Source organism: Primulina huaijiensis, unplaced genomic scaffold (genome assembly GCF_012295235.1).
Source record: "Primulina huaijiensis isolate GDHJ02 unplaced genomic scaffold, ASM1229523v2 scaffold11357, whole genome shotgun sequence".
NCBI lineage: Eukaryota > Viridiplantae > Streptophyta > Magnoliopsida > Lamiales > Gesneriaceae > Primulina > Primulina huaijiensis.
The window spans coordinates 23,139-47,044 of NW_027342327.1; the positions used below are offsets into that span (position 1 = coordinate 23,139).

At 36.8% G+C, this 23,906-nt stretch overlaps 4 protein-coding genes and 1 long non-coding RNA gene across 10 annotated transcripts; 3 read left to right on the forward strand and 2 right to left on the reverse strand.

Moving 5' to 3' along the window:
* Positions 1–1,194: 1,194 nt before the first annotated feature.
* LOC140965603 (protein LATE ELONGATED HYPOCOTYL-like) lies at positions 1,195–6,831 on the reverse strand. 3 transcript variants are annotated; one of them, XM_073425715.1, is made up of 8 exons: positions 6,570–6,831; positions 6,386–6,412; positions 5,673–5,758; positions 5,483–5,594; positions 5,197–5,258; positions 3,244–3,450; positions 1,682–3,103; positions 1,195–1,604 (listed from the first exon to the last, which is right to left on the reverse strand). In XM_073425715.1, the coding sequence occupies exons 3-8, from the start codon at positions 5,712–5,714 to the stop codon at positions 1,293–1,295; spliced, it is 2,157 nt and encodes a 718-aa protein (XP_073281816.1). In that variant the 5' UTR covers positions 5,715–5,758; positions 6,386–6,412; positions 6,570–6,831; the 3' UTR covers positions 1,195–1,292. The 3 variants fall into 3 exon arrangements, with proteins under 3 accessions (XP_073281816.1, XP_073281815.1, XP_073281814.1); XM_073425714.1 differs by having other exon boundaries at positions 6,386–6,416; XM_073425713.1 differs by having other exon boundaries at positions 5,673–6,416.
* Positions 6,832–9,357: 2,526 nt separating this feature from the next.
* LOC140965596 (bifunctional fucokinase/GDP-fucose pyrophosphorylase) lies at positions 9,358–14,525 on the forward strand. The gene is made up of 7 exons (XM_073425702.1): positions 9,358–9,787; positions 10,699–10,981; positions 11,146–11,510; positions 11,653–11,779; positions 11,983–12,990; positions 13,246–13,979; positions 14,055–14,525. Exons 1-7 carry the CDS (start codon positions 9,503–9,505, stop codon positions 14,460–14,462), a joined length of 3,210 nt encoding a protein of 1,069 aa, XP_073281803.1. The 5' UTR covers positions 9,358–9,502; the 3' UTR covers positions 14,463–14,525.
* A 413-nt stretch (positions 14,526–14,938) lies between these two features.
* LOC140965590 (cytochrome P450 703A2) lies at positions 14,939–16,900 on the forward strand. Its single transcript, XM_073425691.1, has one exon. The coding sequence runs from the start codon at positions 15,168–15,170 to the stop codon at positions 16,740–16,742; it is 1,575 nt and encodes a 524-aa protein (XP_073281792.1). The 5' UTR covers positions 14,939–15,167; the 3' UTR covers positions 16,743–16,900.
* A 221-nt stretch (positions 16,901–17,121) lies between these two features.
* On the forward strand, positions 17,122–22,749 carry LOC140965588 (uncharacterized). Of its 4 annotated transcripts, none has more exons than XR_012173111.1 (6): positions 17,122–19,678; positions 19,981–20,603; positions 20,835–21,044; positions 21,219–21,433; positions 22,354–22,459; positions 22,538–22,749. XR_012173111.1 is itself a non-coding variant. In XM_073425689.1 (5 exons), the coding sequence occupies exons 1-5, from the start codon at positions 17,308–17,310 to the stop codon at positions 22,379–22,381; spliced, it is 3,447 nt and encodes a 1,148-aa protein (XP_073281790.1). In that variant the 5' UTR covers positions 17,122–17,307; the 3' UTR covers positions 22,382–22,749. The 4 variants fall into 4 exon arrangements, 1 of the variants encoding a protein (XP_073281790.1); XR_012173113.1 differs by having other exon boundaries at positions 22,548–22,749; XR_012173112.1 differs by having other exon boundaries at positions 22,563–22,749.
* LOC140965589 (uncharacterized) lies at positions 22,560–23,356 on the reverse strand. Its single transcript, XR_012173114.1, has 2 exons — positions 23,257–23,356; positions 22,560–23,205 (listed from the first exon to the last, which is right to left on the reverse strand). It is a non-coding gene; the product is annotated as an uncharacterized lncRNA (long non-coding RNA).
* Positions 23,357–23,906: the final 550 nt, after the last annotated feature.

Below are 23,906 nucleotides of genomic sequence, written 5' to 3' on the forward strand. Positions count from 1 at the left end.
TTTCTACATCAAGAGTCCATGGCATATAGTTTTTCCCAGTAATATCAAGAGCGATGAATTCGAGCTTTGCCAAGTTTGCCATGGTGGTACTAAAAATTACGATGCATTTTATTAGTTAATGAATATTGCAATACAAAGTAATGGATAAACAACAAGTACAAGTATTCGTAAAAATAAAGAAAACACACGAGGAGGATATTCTCCGATAAATACAAGACTGGTGAGTATGATAACCAAAATAATTAAAAATAACCTCGTGAAAGCCATCTTCTTTTTTTCTTCGAAAATTTGATGAAGAATAATTTTTAGAGAAGAAGAGAAAGTTGGAGTGATTGAATGTATTTGTGAGATTGTATTTATAGAGCAAAAACTAGCCGTTTTGTTACCGTTTATTACCGTTGGTGTATAAGAAAATAAATGTATGTATTTGTATAATTTTATGGTAATAATATGGTGTATATAATATTAGTCATATTTAAATAATTATGTATATCATATCACATTATTATAATTAGGTGTCATAAGTTATTTTGTTTAAAAAACCTTATAGGCTTTTATACTTGTCGTATCCCTTACCGGGAGTGTGGGATGTCGTCTTAACATCCTCCCAGGATTTATAACAAGTTTTTGAAAAAATTATTTTTATTATTTCTAATAATAACATTATATTATATATTAAATATATAAACAATAAATAAATAACAGTAAAATAAATATTATTACTTTTGTTACCTTTTTCTTCTGTTCGGAGCTTGGAAAAATATGGAGGACTTTTAGAGCTTCGTGCTGATAACGTGTTGTAAAAAAGTAAAAATTTACGGTAAAAAGTAAAAATCTCAAACTCTCAAAATTATCACACTACACACTTTATAATATTTTTCTCTCAACTCAATTGTAATTTTCTTCACAAATGAGAGATCTATTTATAGAAAATTTTTACAAATAATCCAAAAATAAAATACATCATTACCTACATCATCGCACACTAATTTTCAACATTCAACACCTAATTTTACCTAATTTTCAACATTCAATATTCACATTTTCAACACAAATATTTTTCACATTTTCAAATAATTTTTCAAACAGTCCAAAATTTTTTCTAACCAAAAGCAATAATTTTATGGTATGGAAGGATGTTATGTCAAATAACGAAGAGGTCAAAGCTCGTTGCATTTCATGAACATTTGTAAATATCCAGGTCTCCAAGAAGGTTTTAAAATTAAACGACAATAATGAAAATATGTTGTGTTTTACACAGAAAATACATGGATGAGAGAATGCAACATTAATTAAGTGGAATCTTTATCAATACCTCCCACACGAAATCTCTTGGGACCTTTCTCTTCATCCTTGCAGTTGGTTGACATCCTTGTGTCTTTTGCCTCCACTGAGCATCTCTTATAAGGTTTGAATCCGATCCGGCAAGCTTTGGTCGTCGACTCTTTCTTATCGTCCAACCGGATCTGGTCACTGGGGTTGAACTGCAACCATCCTTCTGGATTTTCCATGTCACTATTCTTCTTTCGCTTGAAATTTGAAGCATGAGAAAAAGTCTGGGGCAGAATTTCTCTAGAGAAAAGTGCCTGAAAGGCCAATCTCCCCTGCGAGCAAATTGAAAACAAATTAGTGCAATGCATAAAATTGTCTTCATAGAAAACAAAGCATAATTCTTGGTCACCTCTTCGGATACTTCTTTCCAAGGGTCATTTATGCTGCAAAGGCTTCTACAACGTCGGCTAATGGGGTCGCTTGATGGATGGTTTTCCTCATCTTCTTTCAATTCTTTATCTTGGACATCCTTTTCCTCTTTTCCCTCTGCCTCTACTTCACTGCTGGAAGGTGTATTTGATCCACATGAAGAACGGTCTACCTTCTTTCTACTTTTGGACTTGTTTGAGTCCAACGGCTCTGCTGTGTCTGCCATTGGTGCTGTTTCAGTCACTGCCGGTCCAGGATTTGGTTTCCCCCCTTCGCTTCCTTCAGAACATGATGAGGATAATGTTGAATGCTGTTCTTGAAATTCCTCCAAACACTCAGGTTGATCTTCTAATGCAAGATCAGGAATGTCTTCTTTTTTATCGTCATTTGCTAATCTCGTATTGGCATCTATTGGAGTTGCAGATGTTGACGGAGCAGTAGAGGTAAATCCAGGATGAAGCGGTGGACATAATGGAAGCAGACCATGTGCTGCCCACCAAGCAGTTGCAGCTGCCACTGTAGCTGCAGCAATTGTCGCCATACTAGGAACTGTATTCATCTGCTTTGGTTGAAGTCCCCTAGGTGTGCCTGTAGAAGTTTCCCCTGAAGTGTCCATGGTTACACATGGCCATAAAGTTGCTGCAAAGCTAGCTGCAGCATAGGTTGCTGGATTTTGTAATAAAGCAGATACAAGAAGACTTGAAAATGTGGATGATATGTGCAAAAATGAATGGTAATCATCTTGGTGTTGGAATGTGGCGGATAATGGGTGAAAACCTGGAAAGGATTGATGAACGGAAGAACTTGATGCATTACTATGATGCTCAGGAGTAGTAGACCCACCCGGATTCATGAAAAGACATGGAGGTCCAAGAACTCCCATTTTTTGGTATCCAGAGTCTGTGTGCGGGGTGTCTTCTAAGACAACATTTTGTGTATTCATTCCAAAGTTGTCCTCAAGAATGTTAACCGGGATATGAGGCAGACAGTTTTGTGAGGCATCATCGTTTGTGGTTGGAAAGTTGACAATACTTTTGGATTGCTCCAACTCATCTATTCTGTTGCCATGACCATATTTTTCATGGGAAAGGCATGAATTTCCGACATTGGAGGTGTTAAATGAGCCATCATCCTGAAGCAGTTGCTTGTTACAAGTCTGATTTGTCCGAAGTTGTTTGGAATCAAAGGCTTGAGATGTTTCATCCTGATTACTTGTTTCCGTTGAGAGTGGAACATATTCCCTAAAGATGCAAAAATTTATTGGCGCAACTGACGCTGACGAGTTTTTGTTCACTGAAGATGAGTTGGCACAAGCACCTGTCTCGTGAAGAGAGAAGACCGAAGAGTCATTTTCAAGGTTTCTATCAACATGTTTTCTGTTATTCCCATCATCACTAGATTTCTGGAAGGATGCGTAATAGAACAAATATCAAATGGCATACTTCGAAAAAAAGAACAAAAATGCACGGAAAGCAATCCTATAAAAAAAAATGTGGTATGCACTGCAATAAAAAAATTCCAACTAAAATACTTCAGAAATACCTCAGACAATGGCTCTTGCTCTAAGTCCAGTGTCGTTTGACCCGGGCACAAAAAAGAAAGAGGAGCTGATGGTTTTCCATCCTTCACTCCCGCGCTGGTCTTTCGAGGATAAGGATTGCTGGGTTTCCTTTTAGGCCGTGGTGGAGGAATATTAATGTTTAGAGTATGTCCAATTGGAATTCCTTTAACAAAGGACTCCTTTTCCAACTGGATAATGCAAATACAAGAAAAGAATTAACATAAAATATAATATCGAAGGAGCATTATCACTGAAGTACGTTAGACAGTTCAAGGAAGTTTTAATTACCCAATATGAAAAACTAAATATTAACCAAATGGTGTTCACACTGTGCAAAATTAATGAGAAACCATCATTAACACAATTTCTTGAAAAGTTTCACAGAGAAAATGCCCACTACTGTTCCAAGAATCTAAGGTTCATTCTCCTTAATCACCACACTGTTGTTTATATCCATAAGTAAAACGTAAAAATGAGCTTGTCGGAAAACATATTCTTTCTAATTTAATATAATTATGATTCAGTCGATCAAGGTCCTACACCGATTTGCTACTTTAGATTTATTTGCTTTCTTAGAGACATATGTAATTAAGTTCGTAAAAGACTTGCATGTTTATCATAAGTCTACCAAGTACCAACCATAAATCAAGAATTACCAATAACATACACTTAGCGCCACCATGTGCCACAAACTTTGAGTTGTAGTGACAACAAGAAGGAGAAAACAGTATTTAAGCAAAAAAAAGATGCCAAATAAGGAGGCCTAAGGGAAAAAACATTTTGAACATCGTTTTCAGCCTTTAGAGAAGAACAGAGAAAGAAAGAAACTATACTCACTGGCCAATGATGTCTTTGTTTGGATCTGTACTTCAGTCTTATGAAGACATAAAATTGTTTTGAGAATAATAGATAACAGAAAGTTGATCCAACAAATAAAGAAATAGAAATCCTAAAGTGAACAAGGGGTCTATGGGAAAAATGCAATCACACAAAAGAATACAAAATAAGATCATCTTCCTCAGATAAGAGTGATTCAACCATCTTGCAGTCATAGCCATCGTTACACTTTGTCACCACAATTATTCATAAATTCGTAACACTTTTGGGCTACAAATAATGCATATTATTAATGAACTAAATAGTGAGGTAATAATTCTCCCAATTCACAAGCTCTGGAACTCAAGGAACCATTGGATATCTAAATAAGGGAGAGTTTCATAGCTAAATTAAAGCTTTTAGTAAAAGGGTCTTGATGCAATTCAGTCATGCAACTAGCTTGGGTTCTAAACATGACATTTGATGAGTTCATAGCATTCTTCAATTTAACCATGATGATTATGAAGCATAAAAATGAAACTAGAATTTGATTACTAAAATTTCAAGTTACCCCATCTAAAATATTGGGCACAATTAAGGTGATATGGGCGTTCTAGGCCCAACTTATTTGAGCCTGTAACAACCTACTTGCCGGAAGGTGGAATATTATTTATATAGGATAAGGCACTATGCCATGAATTTTGCAGGTTCTGCTTGACAATAACTCTATTTAGATTGGCTCATGTGCACTCTCGAGCATAGAAAGTGCATGCAACCCTTGGAAAGGTACCATTCTGACACGGATATAATTATACATACCAATAAACTGTGCAACAATTCATGACAAGATGTGTTTCCTAACAAGCACTCTTACAATGGAGAACACTGCATTGAGTAAAGATGTACTTCGAGGAACCAGGCAACATACTTGTGCCTGTTGAAGTGACTAGAAATGTATTTCCTTTTTATGGAAAAACGGTATACATATAAGTTAGATTCAAAAAAATTTCAGGTGAGAACTTCATAAAGATAGTTTTACCAGTGTGTTGGGTAAAATCTAGAGGTAGAAAGTTTTCTGATGTCATCAATTCATGATAGAAGTATTATCGATGATTAACCTTTGTGAAAAATTTCTGTGCATGACTTCTGATCTGCACTGCAGTCTTGGTTCCAATATGTTCTGCACCACCACCAAGAGGTCTTTCATAAAGAGAACGCATTAAAAGCAACATTTCTTAAAAGGAGGTGACAAAACAATAACAATCATTTTGAATGATGATAAATCCATGATCAAAAGACTTGATTAAGGAAAATAAAGGGCCTTGACAACATAAGAATATTGAGCTGTCTCAAATCAATTATTGTGCCATCTATAAATATATTAGTTAATACTAGAACAGTGACCTTCTATACGCTGCCAAGCTCGCCCATACAGCTTGAGGGCTTCTAAAAACTTATCATGTTCCTCCTCAGTCCATCGCTCACGTTGCTTTGTTATTGTATAAGGTTTCCTGGTCTGTCAAAGACAGAAATTCATTGCTGTGATGTTGAAATGCGGACACATATATTCAACTAAACAGTGTAGAAAGGATACCTTGACTAGAAGTTCTTCTCCAGAAGAATAAGGGTCCATCATAAGGACCAGGGAGCTGGTTCAGATAAAGAGGCTTTCCTTCATCACTAGCAACAATAATTCATAATAGCTAGGGCTGTGGTGATAGTTTTATTGCAATCGACCTGCTAAAGTAACACTAGTAATGCAAAAGAGAAACTTACAAAGAAATCAATGGATATCTATGATCTATTTCTGATAATTGATTTTCACAATCATTATTTTCCAAGGAGTTGTATTTGGTTTTTTGACATAGAGCAGAGCATAGATTGACCGCTTTAGAAATTGAGAATTTGATAATTTACGATGATGTCAAATATACATTACAATCAAATGATAACACTGTAAACAGCATCTAGTCTTCCATATAAATTAAAACCCCGGGCAAATCCCACCATTTTCTGCTGCATACGATTTAACATTAGACTTTTCGATTAAATATCCTTTCAATTTCACACACCAAAAAATGGGGTGCACAGGCATTAATCCGGTTAAATCCCATGAATCCTCCGATACCAAAAGTACTGTTACTATCTTCAGAAACAATAAAAAAAAAAAACGGCCTGTGTAAGAATCAGTAACTAGCGGAAAACAGAGACAAGGAAAAAAAGGACGGAGAGGAGATAACACTTTCAGAATCCAAAGCAAATAGTAAAAAGTAAAACTGTATTTAATTCCTTAACCAGAATCCTCACCAAAACGAACCACGCGTTGCCTTAACCCTTCCTTCCGATCCAAAAGGCCACGAAAGAGCACAAAAACATAAAAGAGAAGGAGAAAAAAAAACTAATTCAATCAGTGAGCAACAACTGTCACAACTATCGCCATCTTCAGATCGCAAAACACCAATAACAAGCACTCAAGAAGGTATCATTATACCTGCGACGCTAAACACAGCGCGAGACAGCTCCGTAACCTCCGATCATTACCCGACCATGCATGGACAAAACCTAGCCGGAGAATCATCAACAGCGGATCGAAATCCTCAGAACTCCACCGGAGAAACCAGAGTAGATGCGATAATGCGAGCGAGCGAGCAAGAACAGCAAGCGCTTGCGAATTGCAGAGAAACAGCAATGGATTGAAGGAGAGCAGGAATTCCTTATTTATTTTTCTTGAAATTTGCAAAGGAAAAATGTGAGCCACAAGTATGGGTTTAATTTTAAAATAATAAGAAAATTGATGCCAAAATGTGGGCAGGGCAAGAAGAACGGCGCCACATGGCGTAAAACTGGTGGCTGGATAACCTACTCCAGGAGTCCTCCTCACCACCCCTTTGCACTTTATTTTAGCTTGCATATTTACTCGGTTAAAATAAAATAATTTTAAAAATTTATTCTGATCACAAGAGTTTAAAATTTTTGTGAAACGATCTTCGTATTTTGTTGTTGTATTTTATTTTAATAAAGAAATTTAAGTTGTTCTAAAGGACGATCGCTCGTATTTTTGGTCTCTACTCAGACCCAGATCTCATTTATTTAAAATATAAGAAATAATTAATATGAGAAATCTTCCTCCATCGAAATTTTGATAATTTATATTTAAAAAGTAGTTTGTAAAATGTGAATAATTTTATAATTTTTTTGGATAATTTCGAGATTTTTATATTACAAAATTTGAATATTATGATAGTTATCAAAATTGATCGATATGAATCATATGATAATTTAACATCTTACGCGAATAATATGACAATTATCAAAACTTGATAGAGACCAAATGACGAATTAACAAATTGGTCATATCAAGAGATTATACAGATTTTTGATATACAATATATAATAATATAAGATGACAAAAAAAATAGAAATTAGATCAAATAACTACAATTAAATTTTAAAAAAAGATCAAGTTCATGGAATAATTTTACCGTCGATGTTAACAAGTTAATTACAAATTAATTAAGCAAAGAGACATCTAAACTGAAATTTTAGCAAACCTACCGATAATGTTAGGCCTGATGCCTTACCTTGACAAATAAAATTGTGGTCGTCCAACGTTCTCAAAAAGATGATTAATGTAAATACGGATTAATCAACATGTTTAGAACTCAAATTAGTTACTAATCGGCTGTTAGTGTCGGACGACGGACGAAATATGACACACTATGCTTTTACGTATAATTTAATTTCAAAATTTTTTTTGTCGTTTAGATAGTAATATCATAAATTTCAAATATAGTAACCATTGCATGTTTATGTAGTATTTAATTATAATTATAATGGATTTCAAGTTCATCCAATAATGATGTCACTGAAACTTATTTGACTTTGTATACTATTGTATAAATAAGTAAGAAGTGAAGTTAATAATTGATGTATTGTTTCATTGTAAACAATAAAACTATATTTCACTTTAAATTCATCTCTCCGGATACAGTCTTAGTAACTTAGATGAGTTTATGTTGCATGGATTTCAAATACGTGTCTGGCTAACTTGTGTAATGTAATTATAATTGAATTGAATGGTGCATTGATTTATTTATTTTTTGAGTACAAAGGAGAGAAGATATTCAAATATTAGTCTAAAAATAAGGGACAACACGTGAGATAAACTATATTACAAATTCAGCCACGACATTGATTTATGTTTGTACCTAATAGATATTGTTAGTTGTTTACCATGTAATAATTTAGTATAATTATTAAAACGTGAAATGTTTTGTTGCCATTTGACTATTGGATTGAAATAATAAATAAATAAATGTAAGTTTACGTTTTGTTTCGTGGATTTAATTGGGTGACAACTTCCATGATTTTATTAGAAGAATAAATGATCATAGAATATTGGTCACATAAAAATTTAGAAAAACGTGTAATTTTAAAAGTCGTGCTTTGTTATTTTCATGCAATATTGTTTGTAAACTTATTCTTGAAATTTGAATCGAGCACGTTANCAATCAAAATATGATATTTGTCTGCTATAATTTTTAAGATATTAAACATTGATATTGAACATAGAGTATTCCATTTTCATTGATTGTGAGGGTATAATTATCAAGAGAAAAAGTATCCGGGGTGTAATAATTGTCTTTGTTGGTTTTAATTGAATGATTCAAAGCAAACCAGAAATTTTTTATAATAAAAAAAAACAATGAATTTCGTTTTGTTTTAGATTGAATTACTCAATTTAAAATTTGAGTTTTGTATAGAATTAATACATGAGATATTGTAATTCAAAAAGTTAGCTATTGATGATTTATAAAAGTTGATTCTTAATATAATTGTATTGTTAGGAAGATCACTGACAATAAAAAAATAAAAATTAAATAAAATATTTTTATAACAAAATAATCAAAGTAAACTAATAAAAATCATCACATAATTTTATTTTAATGTAATCAATAATAAGTCCAATTTATTTTTGACAAAAATTTGTGTGAGACGGTCTCACATGTCGTATTTTGTGAGAAGAATCTCTTATTTGAATCATTCATAAAAAAATATTAGTTTTTATACTAAGAGTATAACTTTTTATTGTGAATATCGGTAGGGTTGACATGTCTCACGGATAAAGATTCGTGATATCGTCTAACAAAAAATTACTCTTTATTATTATTTTTTTTTTTATGTAAAATTGATTCAAACCAATTTTTTGGATTTAGTTGATTTTAAAACCAATCAACTTGATTTGGTTTGGTTTGATTTGATTTGGGTTGGTTTGGATTACTTTGTGGCTTTGAACCAGCACAATAAGGCAATAACCGAGCAGCTTCAGCAAACGACGTCGTTCTCGTCCCATCATCGCCCATCATCTTCTTCGGAGAATAATCAAGAATTAGAAACTCCAAATCGAAGCTTCTAACTCTGCCAATGGAAAGTCGATCAAAAGCCAACCTTGTGGCGACTTTGCGGCGGGCCTGGTACCATTTGAGGCTGTCGGTGCGAGACCCAACCCGAGTTCCGACGTGGGACGTTATCATATTGACGGCCTCCAGCCCAGAGCAGGCCGAGCTCTTCAACTGGCAGCTCGCCCGCGCTAAAAGAATCGGTCGCATCGCCCCATCTACAGTAACTCTGGCAGTTCCTGACCCCCTTGGTCAGCGCATTGGCTCGGGCGCTGCCACACTTAACTCCATTCTAGCCCTCGCAAACCACGTATGTATTGCTCCCCAATATAAAACACTCTTAAAAGAATTACTTAATGGTTGTGGCCATCTACCTGCTTTCCGTCACTCTAGAATGTTTGCGTTGCTGTATTGAAAGGGTTCAGTAAATATGGCCAATGGTTTAAATTTGGCATAATAGTGCTGTAAATTTTTTGATCGGTAAATTGATAGACGTGATAATGCTCTAAAATTGATCGACATGATGAGTCTATGACCTTGTGCAATGCAAGTGCTTTTCTCAGTTTACATGTGTTGGCACTTTGCTTGTGTGCTCATTACTAATCATGCATTAATGCATTGGAAACTCTCCGGTTTTTAACTCAATGACAACTGCTTAGATTTATTATCGGCAGCATTGAGCTAAAAGTTGCAAATTGTGGGATCTCTATGAATTGAATCCACCTAAACAGAACCAATGATATATTAGTAAGCCTTCAACCACATAATTTATATACTTAGATGTCATTTGGTGCTATGAATGAAGGAGGGATCCAATGGTTGTTTCATTTTTTAGTTAGCTCAAATTCATCATATAGCCCGTGATAAGTTAGTGTTTTGTATGAAATAACACAGCCTAGCCTAACCTTGCAACAATTCTTCTCTTCCTACATATTAAAAATAAGCAAAAATAATCCTACAAATCGAAAGCATACCAAAAAACATATACCTTCTCTCTCTCTATGCTACTCGTCGCTATTTTTCAATTTCTCATCGTACTGATTATACATCCATCACTTATCCCACCCTGTAAGCCAAATGGTACCTTAGGTATAGTCTCACCCATTCCTTCAGTTGGATCAAGCCCACATAGGCTTGGTGCTACTCAATTGAGTTCTGTTAATCAGAAGTTTATTAGTTGATGGCTGCTGGTACATCTCAAATATCATCTTTCATCAACAGATATCAGGTTCAAGGAACTGCAACTCTGTTTCTTCCGCATCCAGTGAGAGTTCAAATAATGAAATTCCCCTCCTACAGCTTGTTGAGTTAATCAGCAAAAAGCATATCTTGCTGCTTCATGCTGGAGGAGACTCTAAAAGGGTTCCATGGGCTAATCCAATGGGAAAAGTTTTCCTTCCAATCCCATACCTAGCAGAAGATGACCCTGATGGTCCAGTTCCCTTGCTTTTTGATCATATACTTGCAATTGCTTCTTGTGCACGACAAGCTTTCCAGAATGAAGGTGACTTGTTCTGCCTGTTAGCTGTAATAAACTTGTCAGGAATCAATAGTGGTTTTATTTTGTGTTACAACATCACCTATTGTTTGGTAATGTTCTGCCTCAGAATTGTCACTGTTCTATTCGTCAGCGTGGCTTTGCTTCTAAATGAAACTCTTCTTTAGCAGGAGGGATGTTCATCATGACTGGGGATGTTCTACCTTGTTTTGATGCTTTCAGCATTGTTCTTCCCGAGGATGCAGCCTCTATTGTTACGGTTCCTATGACCCTTGATATTGCTTCCAATCATGGTGTCATTGTGGCGTCTAAATCTGGATTACCAAATGACAATAGTTCAGCCGCTTTAGTGAAGAATCTACTTCAAAAGCCTACCATTGAGGAGCTTGTAGAGAACCAAGCGATGCTATCTGATGGCAGAACATTACTTGATACTGGAATCATAGCAGTCAAAGGTAAAGCGTGGGTAGATCTTGTCACACTTGCCTGTTCCTGCCTGTCAATGGTATCAAATCTTCTGCAGAGCAAACAGGAGGTTAGTCACTTCTACCTTGATTGTCTGCTTATCATTTTAATTCAATTTCTGCATTTCTGAGTTTTCTTGTAGTAATGTTTTGAGGATTGCAGATCTTCAGATTCTGTATATCTTTGTGGCGACTGTCTACTATCCTTTGCAGATGGGCTTATATGAAGATCTAGTAGCAGCATGGGTGCCTGCTAAGCATGAATGGTTGAAGCAACGCCCATTGGGTGAAGAACTTGTCACAAGATTGGGGAAACAACAGATGTTCACCTATTGCGCTTGTATGTTACTGGATCTTAAGTTTATATTATTATGTTAATTCATGCTTAAATTTTTTGTTCCATTCAATTCATATTAATACCAGATCAACTATTATATCAGTTTTTGAATTTCAGTTTTTTACGGAGTTTTCAGATGTAGCAGTGGTGAAAGTGTTATTTTCTCTGCGAAATCTATTCAATACTTTGCTTTATACTGTGTTCAGATGACCTCCTGTTCTTGCACTTTGGCACCTCAAGTGAAGTTCTGGATCACCTTAGTCGCGCGGGAACTGGCCTTGTAGGTAGAAGGCATCTGTGCTCTATTCCAGCAACCACTGCATCCGATGTTGCTGCCTCATCTATAATTGTTTCTAGTAAACTAGCACCTGGTGTATCTGTCGGAGATGATTCTCTTGTTTATGATTCCTCCATTTCTACCGGGATTCAGATTGGTTCTCAGTCAATAGTTGTCAGTGTAAATGTGCCTGCGCAAACAATTGCTGGGAATTCCTTCAAGTTCAGTCTACCAGATCGCCATTGCCTGTGGGAGGTTCCTTTGGTGGGACGCATAGAGAGGGTCATAGTATACTGTGGTCTTCATGACAATCCAAAAAGTTCATTTTTGAAGGACGGTACATTTTGCGGGAAACCATGGAATAAGGTCTTAGATGATTTAGGAATCCAGGATGCTGATCTATGGGGAAAAAACGAGAGTAATGATAAGTTCTTGTGGAATGCCAAAATATTCCCTCTTCTTTCGTACTCTGAGATGCTTCTATTGGCCACTTGGCTCATGGGATTGAGCGACAAAGATGATGGCTCCCTCCTATATTTATGGAAAAGATCTGATCGGATCAGTCTCGAGGAGTTGCATAAATCAATTGATTTCTCAAAAATGTGGTTGAACTCCACTAATCATCAAGCAGTTATTGCATTGGAAATTGTTTTGGCTTGCCTTAAATTTGGCTTGCTTGGGCGTAATTTATCTCAATTGTGTCGAGAAATTATACAGGAGGATGCTGCTGGAGTTGAACTATGTAAAAATATTTTGTCTGCTTGCCCTAAACTTCAATTTAAAAATCCACATATTCTTCCAAAAAGCAGGACACACCAAGTGCACCTTGATCTTCTTCGAGCATGCAATGATGAAGTGATGGCTTCAAAAGTGGAACGCAAAGTATGGGCTGCAGTTGCTGATGAAACTGCTTCAGCCGTGCGATATGGCTTTAGTGGTAAAAATTTTACTCTTACCTTGGTGATGCAAAAGTTGATATAGATATAGACTTTGTCAGATCAACTTAAATTTATTAATGAGCTCATAAATCCGAATGTTTTCGAAATGAGCTCGTCTCTTATACGTTTGCAACAGAGAAATAAAAGATTTTTGTTTTCTGGAATTCAACTTCTTCGACCATGAGTTTTAAGTTTGTTACTGTATAAAGTAACTTTATGATTTATAATTTAATATCCACGTGTTTTCCTTTCAGAGAATCTCTTGGGGTCCTCAAGTTGGTCTCATTCAATAGTTCATGACACTAGCAGTTCTGGTAATACGTTAGATCAATCTTTTCAGTGTAGGAAGGTCAAGGTAGAGTTACCAGTGCGAGTAGATTTTTCTGGTGGGTGGAGCGATACTCCTCCGTGGAGTTTGGAGCGCTCTGGGTGTGTGTTGAACATGGCAATAACATTGGAAGGTTCTCTTCCTGTTGGCACAATAATAGAAACCACAGAAGTTTCTGGGCTCCGGATCATTGATGATGTAGGAAGTGAGTTACATATCAGCAACATTTCCTCCATTGCACCTCCATTCGAAATCAACGATCCTTTTCGACTGGTCAAATCTGCATTGCTTGTTACTGGAATTATCAATGAAAGGACCCTTCAGTCCATAGGCTTGCTGATAAAGACATGGGCCAATGTCCCTCGTGGTAGTGGTTTGGGGACTTCCAGCATCTTATCAGCAGCTGTTGTGAAAGGTCTTTTGCAATTAACTAATGGTGATGATAGTGATGAAAACGTCACCCGGCTTGTATTAGTCTCAGAACAGCTGATGGGTACTGGAGGTGGGTGGCAAGATCAGATTGGTGGACTATATCCTGGCATTAAGTTTACTGCAAGTTTTCCTGGAATCCCGTTGCGCCTTCAGGTCACTCCTCTATTGGCTTCATCTCGATTGATCAGTGAGTTGCAGCAACGACTTCTTGTTGTGTTTAGCGGTCGAGTAAGAACTCTTACTGATGTCTTCTTCTTCAATATAATTATATAAATGTTTAAAATTGTTTTGTGTGCTGTGCAGGTCCGAGTTGCTCATCAAGTCCTACAAAAGGTGGTGATTCGGTACTTGCGACGAGATAACCTACTTGTGTCCAGCATCAAACGCCTAATTGAACTGGCAAAGATTGGGAGGGAGGCTTTGATGAATTGCAACATCGATGAGGTCGGGGATGTAATGCTGGAAGCTTGGAGGTTGCATCAAGAACTCGATCCATACTGCAGCAACGAATTTGTCGACAAACTCTTTGCCTTTTCGGATTCCTATTGCTGTGGTTACAAGCTCGTGGGTGCTGGTGGTGGTGGATTTGCATTATTGCTTGCTAAAAGTGCTGAATCTGCTGTGAAGCTAAGACATCTACTTGCTGAAAATCCTGACTTTAATGTTAAAGTCTATGAATGGGAAATATTCTTACATAACCAACCGAAATAACTTCTATTCGTGTAAGAATATTATCTATAGCTGTTTTCAATAAAGATCCCAATAAATATATGTCAATTTCTTCTACTATGCTTAAACACTTAATGGAGGTAACATAATAAAAAATTTGAGAAGATTGTTATTGTCCATTTGATTATCTTTAATATATCCAATATTAGTTTTTAAATTTGCATAACCAATAACATGTGTTCACTCATCCTTTTTAAAAAGTAATATCTGTTTAAAATTTGCTACATTCTAATTAATCTCTTGACTTTTATATCAATTCTTAAATTAATGACATTTTATTTTTATATTATAGTGTATCTTTCGTAAAGCAATATTGACAACTATCCATTCATACAAACGATAATAAATTTACGGAACAAACCGATAGATGGCTCATTGTGGGCAACCTTCTTGGATAGATTACTATAATTCCAAAGAATTTTGATACCAAAAATATTACAGTTGATTTACGGAACTCTTGAATAATATAATATATTACATCATATGCATGCAACCCCAAAAAAGATAGGGCGCCAAGATGATGATGCACCTACCCTTTCTTTAATCAACTTCTAATAAATCGCTGGGTGAACCTACTTATTTCCATGTATAAATTTGTGTCATATTTTAGTATCAAAACTTCAATTTATCAACCTTCTTAATTGGTTCTAGCTATACAAGGTGTGATATATTGTTAAATGAGTAACAATGAGTCTAGCAGCTAACTTCGAGAACGAGATGATAGATTTTACAATATTTTCACTCATGTTTCTTTCTGCTATTCTTGTCCCCGTCTTCACCATCAAATTATGGTTCAAGAAGAAATCCCGGCATGGCGAAAAACTGCTGGTACTTCCACCAGGTCCTCCAAGATGGCCCATTGTGGGCAACCTTCTCCAGTTGAGTACAATGCCTCACAGGGACTTGACGAAATTATGCGACGAATATGGTCCTTTGGTCTACATTCGGCTGGGAAGTGTAGATGCCATCACCACCAATGATCCCGATATCATACGCGACATCCTTCGACAACAGGATGATGTGTTCGCCTCCAGACCAAGGACATTAGCGGCAGAGCACCTGGCTTACGGCTGTGGAGACGTGGCTTTGGCTCCTATTGGTCCGAAATGGAAGCGGTTGCGTAGGATATGCATGGAGCACCTACTAACAACCAAGAGGCTCGAGTCCTTTGTGACTCATCGAGCCCATGAAGCACAACAGCTTGTCAGGAATGTCTGGGAGGCTTCTCAAAGAAGAGAGGTGGTGAATCTGAGACAAGTTCTTGGTGAGTTTTCGATGAACAATGTGACCAGGATGTTGCTAGGGAAGCAGTATTTTGGTGCCGAGTCCGCTGCGCAAGATGAAGCAACGGAGTTCATGCACATAACCCATGAGCTGTTCCGGCTTTTGGGGATGATTTATGTGGGTGATTATTTGCCCTTCTGGAGATGGATTGATCCGTATGGATGCGAGAAGCGAATGAGGGAAGTGGAGAAAAGGGTCGATGATTTTCATACAAAAATCATAAAGGAGCACAGGAAACGTAATAAAGACGAGTGCGGCATCGAGATGGACTTTGTCGATGTTTTACTGGGTCTGCCTGGTGAAGATGGGAAGCAACACATGGATGATGTAGAGATCAAAGCATTGATTCAGGACATGATCGCCGCGGCCACGGATACATCCGCCGTAACCAATGAATGGGCGATGGCAGAAGTGATCAAGCACCCTCGAGTCCTCAAAACACTCCAACAAGAGCTGGATAACATCGTAGGACCTGATAGAATGGTAATGGAATCCGACTTGGCCAACCTCAACTATCTACGCTGCATCGTGCGGGAGACCTTCCGCATGCACCCTGCCGGACCCTTTCTCATCCCCCACGAATCCACCCGACCCACCAAGATCAATGGCTACCACATCCCAGAAAGGACGCGTGTGTTCATCAACACACACGGGCTGGGAAGGAACTCCAAGATTTGGGACAACGTGGATGAGTTTAGGCCGGAGAGGCACTTGCTAGAAGACGGAAGCCGAGTGGAGATAAGCCATGGAGCCGATTTCAAGATCTTGCCGTTCAGTGCGGGTAAACGAAAGTGCCCCGGCGCTCCGCTCGGGGTGACGTTGGTGTTGATGGCCTTGGCTCGGCTGTTCCATTGCTTTGATTGGAGCTCAGCTGAAGAAGATATTGATACAACTGAAGTATATGGGATGACCATGCCTAAGGCCCACCCGTTGTTGGCTATTGCCAAGCCTAGACTGGCCACCCGTCTATATCATTAATCTCTCGTGAACAATACTTCTTAATATAGTGTCGTTAATGCTAAAGAATCAGCATATATTCAATAAAGTGTTTTTGCATGCCACCACCCTCTTGCTTTTTTCACCGCTTTAAATGTAATTTTATGCTCTTGAGTTAGTTGTTTTTTTAATACTAATAATATTAAACCAAATCTTGAAGAATCTCGTTCTAAAATACATGAGGTTGAATGTAAACTCGACTTTTAAGAACAGCCTTAGTTAAAACATGAGCAACATGATTCCATGATCTTCTAACAAAATCAAATCATAAAAATTGGAAATCCAACGTTTGTATTTTGCAATCTTGCTTTTTCTCGAGTTAGTTCTTTGGTTACAAATGTTTTCTCTTTTGAGTATAATTTTGGAGAACAACGACGCTAGAAAAATTTTTATTTTGAGATGGGAGGGTTTCTTGCAGTAGATAATTATCTTTAAATTATTTTGATTATAAATATTTCAAACATATTTTCTAGGGGTTTTAGCTCTGATCACTCCGTCTTTTCTTATGAGTCGCCGGTGAGAAAATCTGGTTTCTGAGCCACCGCTCATGGAGTTTCTCAACTCCACAGTCTCATCACTCACTCCTCGCATTTCCCCAACTCCACCATTTCTCTCTCTCAAAAACCCATCAGCAAGCTCTAGAAAACTCTATCTATACCGCCCTCTTTCAATCTATTTAACCCGTCCCTATGTATTTTCGAATAGACTCGAAATTTCAGCTCATTTTAGCAGACCCACGAACCGAAGGAATTATCTGAGGAAAAAACTTACTCAACATCGGCAATTTCATCAGGTGAGACCCCTTCCAATCCCAGTTCGTGAATTCTGTGAAAATGATGACTGTAAGTTAAAAAATGTCGATTCTTCCGTTGAACAAAGAGGTAATATTGAGGAAAAGAGCAGTCTTGATGATAATTTTAGCGCCTCTGGTGATGTTGAAGAACCGGAATCCAAATTAATGAAAAAGCAATTTGGTGGGCCTATCTTGTTGAATGATCTAGAGGGTTGGGTTGAGCAGTACAAAAAGGATTCCGAGTTTTGGGGCATTGGGACTGGACATATATTTACTGTTTTACAGGATTCTGAAGGCAAGGTTGAAAGTGTGGAGGTGAATGAGGATGAAATCATGAGAAGAAGTGGGGTTGATCCACGTCTTCGCGAAGATGGTGAAGCTGGAGATTTAGCTATAGTTAATTATAAAATTTCTTTTGCAAAAGACCTGGCTAAAGAGTTGGAGAGTGGGAGTAACGTCATTATGAAAGATAGTTCAGTGGCCAAGTTTGTATTGCCCCGCAGTGAATCGGGTGTTACGGAGGCCATTAGGGGTGTGATGTTGAAACCAAGTTTTCTACCGAGGATGTCGAGAGCAGGAGTCATAGTATTGTGTGGTTTTTTCGTGGTTTGGACGATTAAGGGCCTCTTTGGTGTTGCTGAGGATGGTGAGAAGCGGACAATGTTGGAAAAGGGTACATCGACAAGGAAGATGGAAGCTAGAGAGGGGAAAGAAAAGATGATGAAGGGTGGTGTCGAGGTGATTCAGGATCCAACAGAGCCTAAAAGCAAGCCTTTTAAGAGACCTCTGCTTGATAAGGAAGAGCTTCTAAATAGCATTATCAGGTCAAAAGGATCGAATCATGAATCGACAGTAGCAGAGTATTCTAGATACCAATCTAAGGATTTTGAGGATGATATTCAGCAAATCAGGGCTATGGCCAGACATGCACGAGACATTGAGAAAGGAGACTCTTTACCTGATACTAATGATGATGAAAATGATCCAACTGTAAATGAATCGTTTACTGGAAACATGAATGTTCCTAAACAAGACACTGTGCCTGTTCATGAATCTTATGAGACAATCGAATCTAATGGTACTAAAAGCGGGAGAGTAAATGACATGAACCTGCTGACTGACGATCCAGACCATCAATCAGATCAGTTACATGGAAGTTCTTCGAGAACAAAGTTAAGGATCATAAAATCAGTTAGAGAAGCCAGAGAATACCTTTCAAGGAAGCATCACAAACTGGAGATAAACCGAGAACCTGAAGCTATTAGTGACCTTGACAGTGCTTTAACCATGCCTATTGTAGATAATTCATCTTGTAACATGATTCAGGCTTCAGTAAATTCAACTGATGAAGTATATGACTGTTCAACCTCAATTACTGGACATGATTATTTGCATCACCATGAAGATTACAAGGGTATTGAAACAGTAGACAGAAATGCAGATAGCTTAGATGGTTTTCAAAAATCCAGAACATCCTCAGGTCATGAGGTTGGTGTCAACAACCAAGTTGCTGAAGTATCTATTGACCCAATGGGAAGAGAGAGAGAATCTAATCATAAAAATAGCCAGACAGATGATTGTAAAAATGAAATTCCTTCTTTGAATAATACATCACATTCTACGACCGCTGAAGTTGATTGTGGAGGTTCAATGTCGACAAAAGAAGTTTTCACTCCAGTAATACCTGGAACTACAATTGGGGGCAAAGAAGATGGTAAAACCACGGAACTAACGCAATCATCAGTTAAGGGAAACTGGATAGAGAAAAACTTCCACGAACTTGAGCCATTTGTTAAAAGGATAGCAGTTGGCTTCAGAGATAACTACGTGGCTGCAAGGGAGAGATCAAATAATGGCTTAAATGTAGGTACTGATTTGGCTCAACTTAAAACTAATGGTGACGAACAAGAATTTGAATGGATGAAGGATGAAAGGCTCAGGGAGATTGTATTTAAAGTTCGAGATAATGAGCTGTCTGGAAGAGATCCATTTCACCTTGTGGATGATGAAGATAAATATGCATTTTTCAGTGGCCTTGAAAAGAAAGTTGAACTTGAAAATGAGAAGCTGATGAAGGTGCATGAATTTTTCCATGAGAACATTGAAAACCTTGACTATGGAGCAGGTAAAGTTTTGATTTTTTTGTCATGTCTTTATGGTTTTATTATTACTGAGTGAGTCGAGAGACGAATTTAAATGTACCCCTGCCTCGAGCCGAAGTAGCTTATAATTTCTCTTTGTATAATTTCACAATTTGCCTTCATTGGCACAGTTATTTAGACTAGCTAGAAATTCTTATCGACTAGCCTTGTCTTTTTCTTTTTCTTTTTTTTTTTACTTCTATTTAGTTACTAAGACAGAATTTTAACCTTGCATCGTAATGCATTGGGACTGTTGAACTAATGGGGCTCGTTATTAATTCCACAGATGGAATTAGCTTGTATGATCCACCAGAGAAAATCATACCTCGATGGAAAGTCTCCCCTGCAGAAAAGAATCCCGAGTTCCTGAACAATTTTGTTGAACAAAGAAAGGCTCTTGTTGCTGAAAGTCTTAAAAATTCATTTCGCACAAAGAACAACGGAAGAGATGCCATTCATAAACCAAAAGAACCTTCTTCCTATGACAATAATGAAAGTTCAAGATTTCAAGACGATATTGCAGCAGCATCAAAGACCGTTATAGCAGGTAGTGATGGTTCTGTTAAGGCAGGCAAAAAATCTGGACGAGAATATTGGCAACACACAAAGAAATGGTCAGAAGGATTCTTGGAGTCTTATAACGCAGAAACAGACCCAGAAGTCAAAGCTGTTATGAAAGACATTGGTAAGGATTTGGATAGATGGATCACTGAGAAAGAAATAAAGGAAGCAGCTGATTTTATGGACAAACTTCCTGAGAAGGGACAAATATTGATTAAACAAAAACTCGAGAAGGTTAAAAGAGAAATGGAATTGTTTGGACCTCAAGCTGTAGTGAGCAAGTATCGTGAATTTGCAGAGGAAAAAGAAGAGGATTGCTTGTGGTGGCTAGATCTTCCCTTTGTACTGGTGCGCAACGTTTTCCCTTATTATTTATCCAAATATTCTGATATGGAAAGTGACAAATATATCTTGGTCTCAATTTGGTCGCACCATCAACACACTGATCTACATTTAATGAGAAAAAATTGTATATTTTTGTATGAATGGAAAAAAATAACTTTATTACATCATGTGTTTCTTTCTCTTTGTTGGATAATTGTTGATTATCCTTTTTTCTTTGAAATCTCGCCTCTTCAGTGCATAGAATTGTACACTATGGATAACGGGGAACAGAAAGTTGGTTTCTATTCATTAGAGATGGGGGCTGATCTTGAATTGGATCCAAAGCAATATCATGTGATTGCATTCGAGGATGTTGGTGACTGCAAGAATCTTTGCTACATTATTCAAGCACATATGGAAATGTTGGGCAATGGGAATGCATTTGTTGTCAGTAGACCGCCGAAGGTAATGATATTATGTTCCATACTCTCTCTACTGTTGATGTGAGTTATATACTTGTGCTAGCTTACCGCTCATGAGATGTTTTATTCAAAGATGACTTGATTTTTCCATTTTCCTTTCAATTGTATGCGAGGATGACTCGTTGATTGAAATTTGATGTTTGTTGACGCTTTGCAGGATGCTTTTCGTGAAGCCAAAGTGAATGGCTTTGGTGTAACTGTGGTCAGAAAGGGTCAGCTGCGGCTGAATATAGATCAAACACTGGAAGAAGTAGAAGAAATGATCGTAGAGATAGGCAGTAAGATTTATCATGATAAAATAATGAAGGACAGTTCTGTTGATATTAAGGCACTGATGAAGGGGGTTTTTGGCATTAGCCATCCAGCCAAGAGGTAGTTTTATAGTCTTACGTTATTTCTTCCCCTGAATGTGTTGTGATATTGATAAATTATTTTATTGCAGAGGTCCTCAAAACGTGAAATATAAGCTTTTGAAACCTGCAGGAAGACAACTTTGTTCCCTCTATATATATGAGAACTGAATATTCATTATAAACTGGGTGTGATATATAGACCCGGGATAATTTAATGTAGACCAATATTGATTGGATTTGAAACAACTTGCTTTATATTTATTAACTTACTTTTATCATTTTGTTCAACTTCCACTCCCAGATTATTTTATTTGCCTTAGGTTTGTGTGGGGGATTTTGTTGATTAATTTAAAATTTTGTAATTTTTGTTGTTTTGGGATCTGTTGAAAATTTTGCTGGTAAATTAAGAATTTTTTACAAAGATACTTTGTTACAGTGGTAAAGCAAGCTGAATTTCTTGTTTTGGGCAGATACTATGTTGGCATGCTGGGCCATGGACAAAAGTATGACTCCAGAGTGTTTTACAGTTTAGCCAGCTAAAAATGTTCTGATTCTTTCTCAACCTTTTAATTCCACATTTTTGGTTATGGACATGTACTTTAACATTAGTTATTAAGATATGCTTATTGGGAAATTGTGTATTGAAAATTACTTTTTAAGATGATACCACATCAATTGTAATATTGTATGACCCTTTGTTCGATCATTTAGTTAAGCTTTGGTGTGAATGGTGTTTGATCAGACATTTTATTCAAATCATCTAGAAGTTCTGGTTCTCTTTACTGGTGTTTTATTAATCAAATAACCCATTGGTTATATTTTGAGGCTGTCCTTTTTCGGAGGCTGAAAAGGCAAAGTCATGTTCCGAACACGTTGGATCTCATTGGACTTCGAATGTCAGCCTTTTCTGATACGGTTTTCTTGTTCTTGTCATTGCAGGAAGAAGAAAAAGCGAGTAAAACCATGAACAAGGCATGATTTTGAGTATTGGTAGGACATCAGAAGGCAGTGCATATTCAAACACAGTAACCTCTCGTTTTTTGAGGTGAGTGGATTTTGTATCTCTTTTGTTCATCTACAGAGAATGAAACTCAGATTTGGCAAAAAATATTGATGCATACAGGTATGTTTAGTTGTTGGAATGATAGGATTGGGCACGCGGTTCTTAGTCAAAGAAGCAGAAGTCGTCTCCTTAGCGTAGGAATGTAAATCCACTGGCCACCTTAAAGCTTCAAATCAAATGGTTTTGGACGAGTTCAGAATCCCAACCCCCTTGGGAGAATTATACAACATTCAGGCTGGGTTTGATTAACATTTGAATTTTCTATATTTTTAGCATGTTCGTCATAAAGAAATTTTTCTACAAGTCAGCAGTCACCTAAATGGAAAAAAAAGACCGTGGTATGTATTTTGTGAATTATAGGTAAAGTTTCTTCTAATTGTGTCTAGCGACTCGTTATCATATCCTCTGAGAAGCAAGGACATGGCATTCCCAGTTGAGGGCGATATATCATTGGAAACGCCATGATCTTGAGTTCGACTGTAATCTGCCATGCTAGTGTAACAGAACTAGCATATTTAAGCTTTGCTTGTGGCAGCTGGGTGGAAAACTTACTAACCCACTTTTGGAAGAGCATGTGATTTATCAAATCTGGGCAAGTTTAGAACTACTCGAGGAGACTGGGGAAATCCATACTAATGTCGAGTAGATGTATAACAATATCATATCATTCGACTAGCAAAATCGAATTAGCGCGATTCTTGGGTCTTCTCGATGAGTTCAAAGCCTTTCTTTTCATGGCTAACTCTTTGCTAAGTCCCAAGTAAGGCTAGCAAGGAAACCGTAGAGGTGGTCGTTCGGCCTGCATCTTTGGAGTTCGGTTCTGGGGAGTTGTAAAGAGAAGAAATTTATTTTCAACATCTAACGTGTCTAAGTAGAGCGGTCAATTCGGGTTGGGCCCAACCTTTCCCGCCACTAAATGAAGGGTTGGGCCCGGTTTTTTATTTATTTATTTTTTGTAATTATTATTTCTAAAGCTTATATATTATGGATAAATTTAGAAGATTTTTATATGAATGATAGTTTAAAAGATTTATATGATTTATAATAGTTTATGTATAATTGATTAATTTTGAAAAATTATATTATTTTATAATGTTTTAAGTATGGTTAATGGATTTTAAATATGTTTATTATTTATAATTGTTTTATGTATGATTATTTTTTATTTTAAACAAAAAATTTAAATTTTTTTTGAATTTTAATATTTATTGGCGGGTTGAACCATTTAACCCGCAACGTTGGCGGGCTTTTTGACAGCTTCATTTACATTGTCGAATTTAATTACAACGGTAAGTTTGAATCGAAGGACATTATCAAAATACAATTAAACATTATCATTTAATTCGAAAAAAAATAAACTATATAATACATGCTCTTAGTGTCGTTATTTTGATTAATATAGTTTGTAAATTATTGTGTTAGTCTAAAT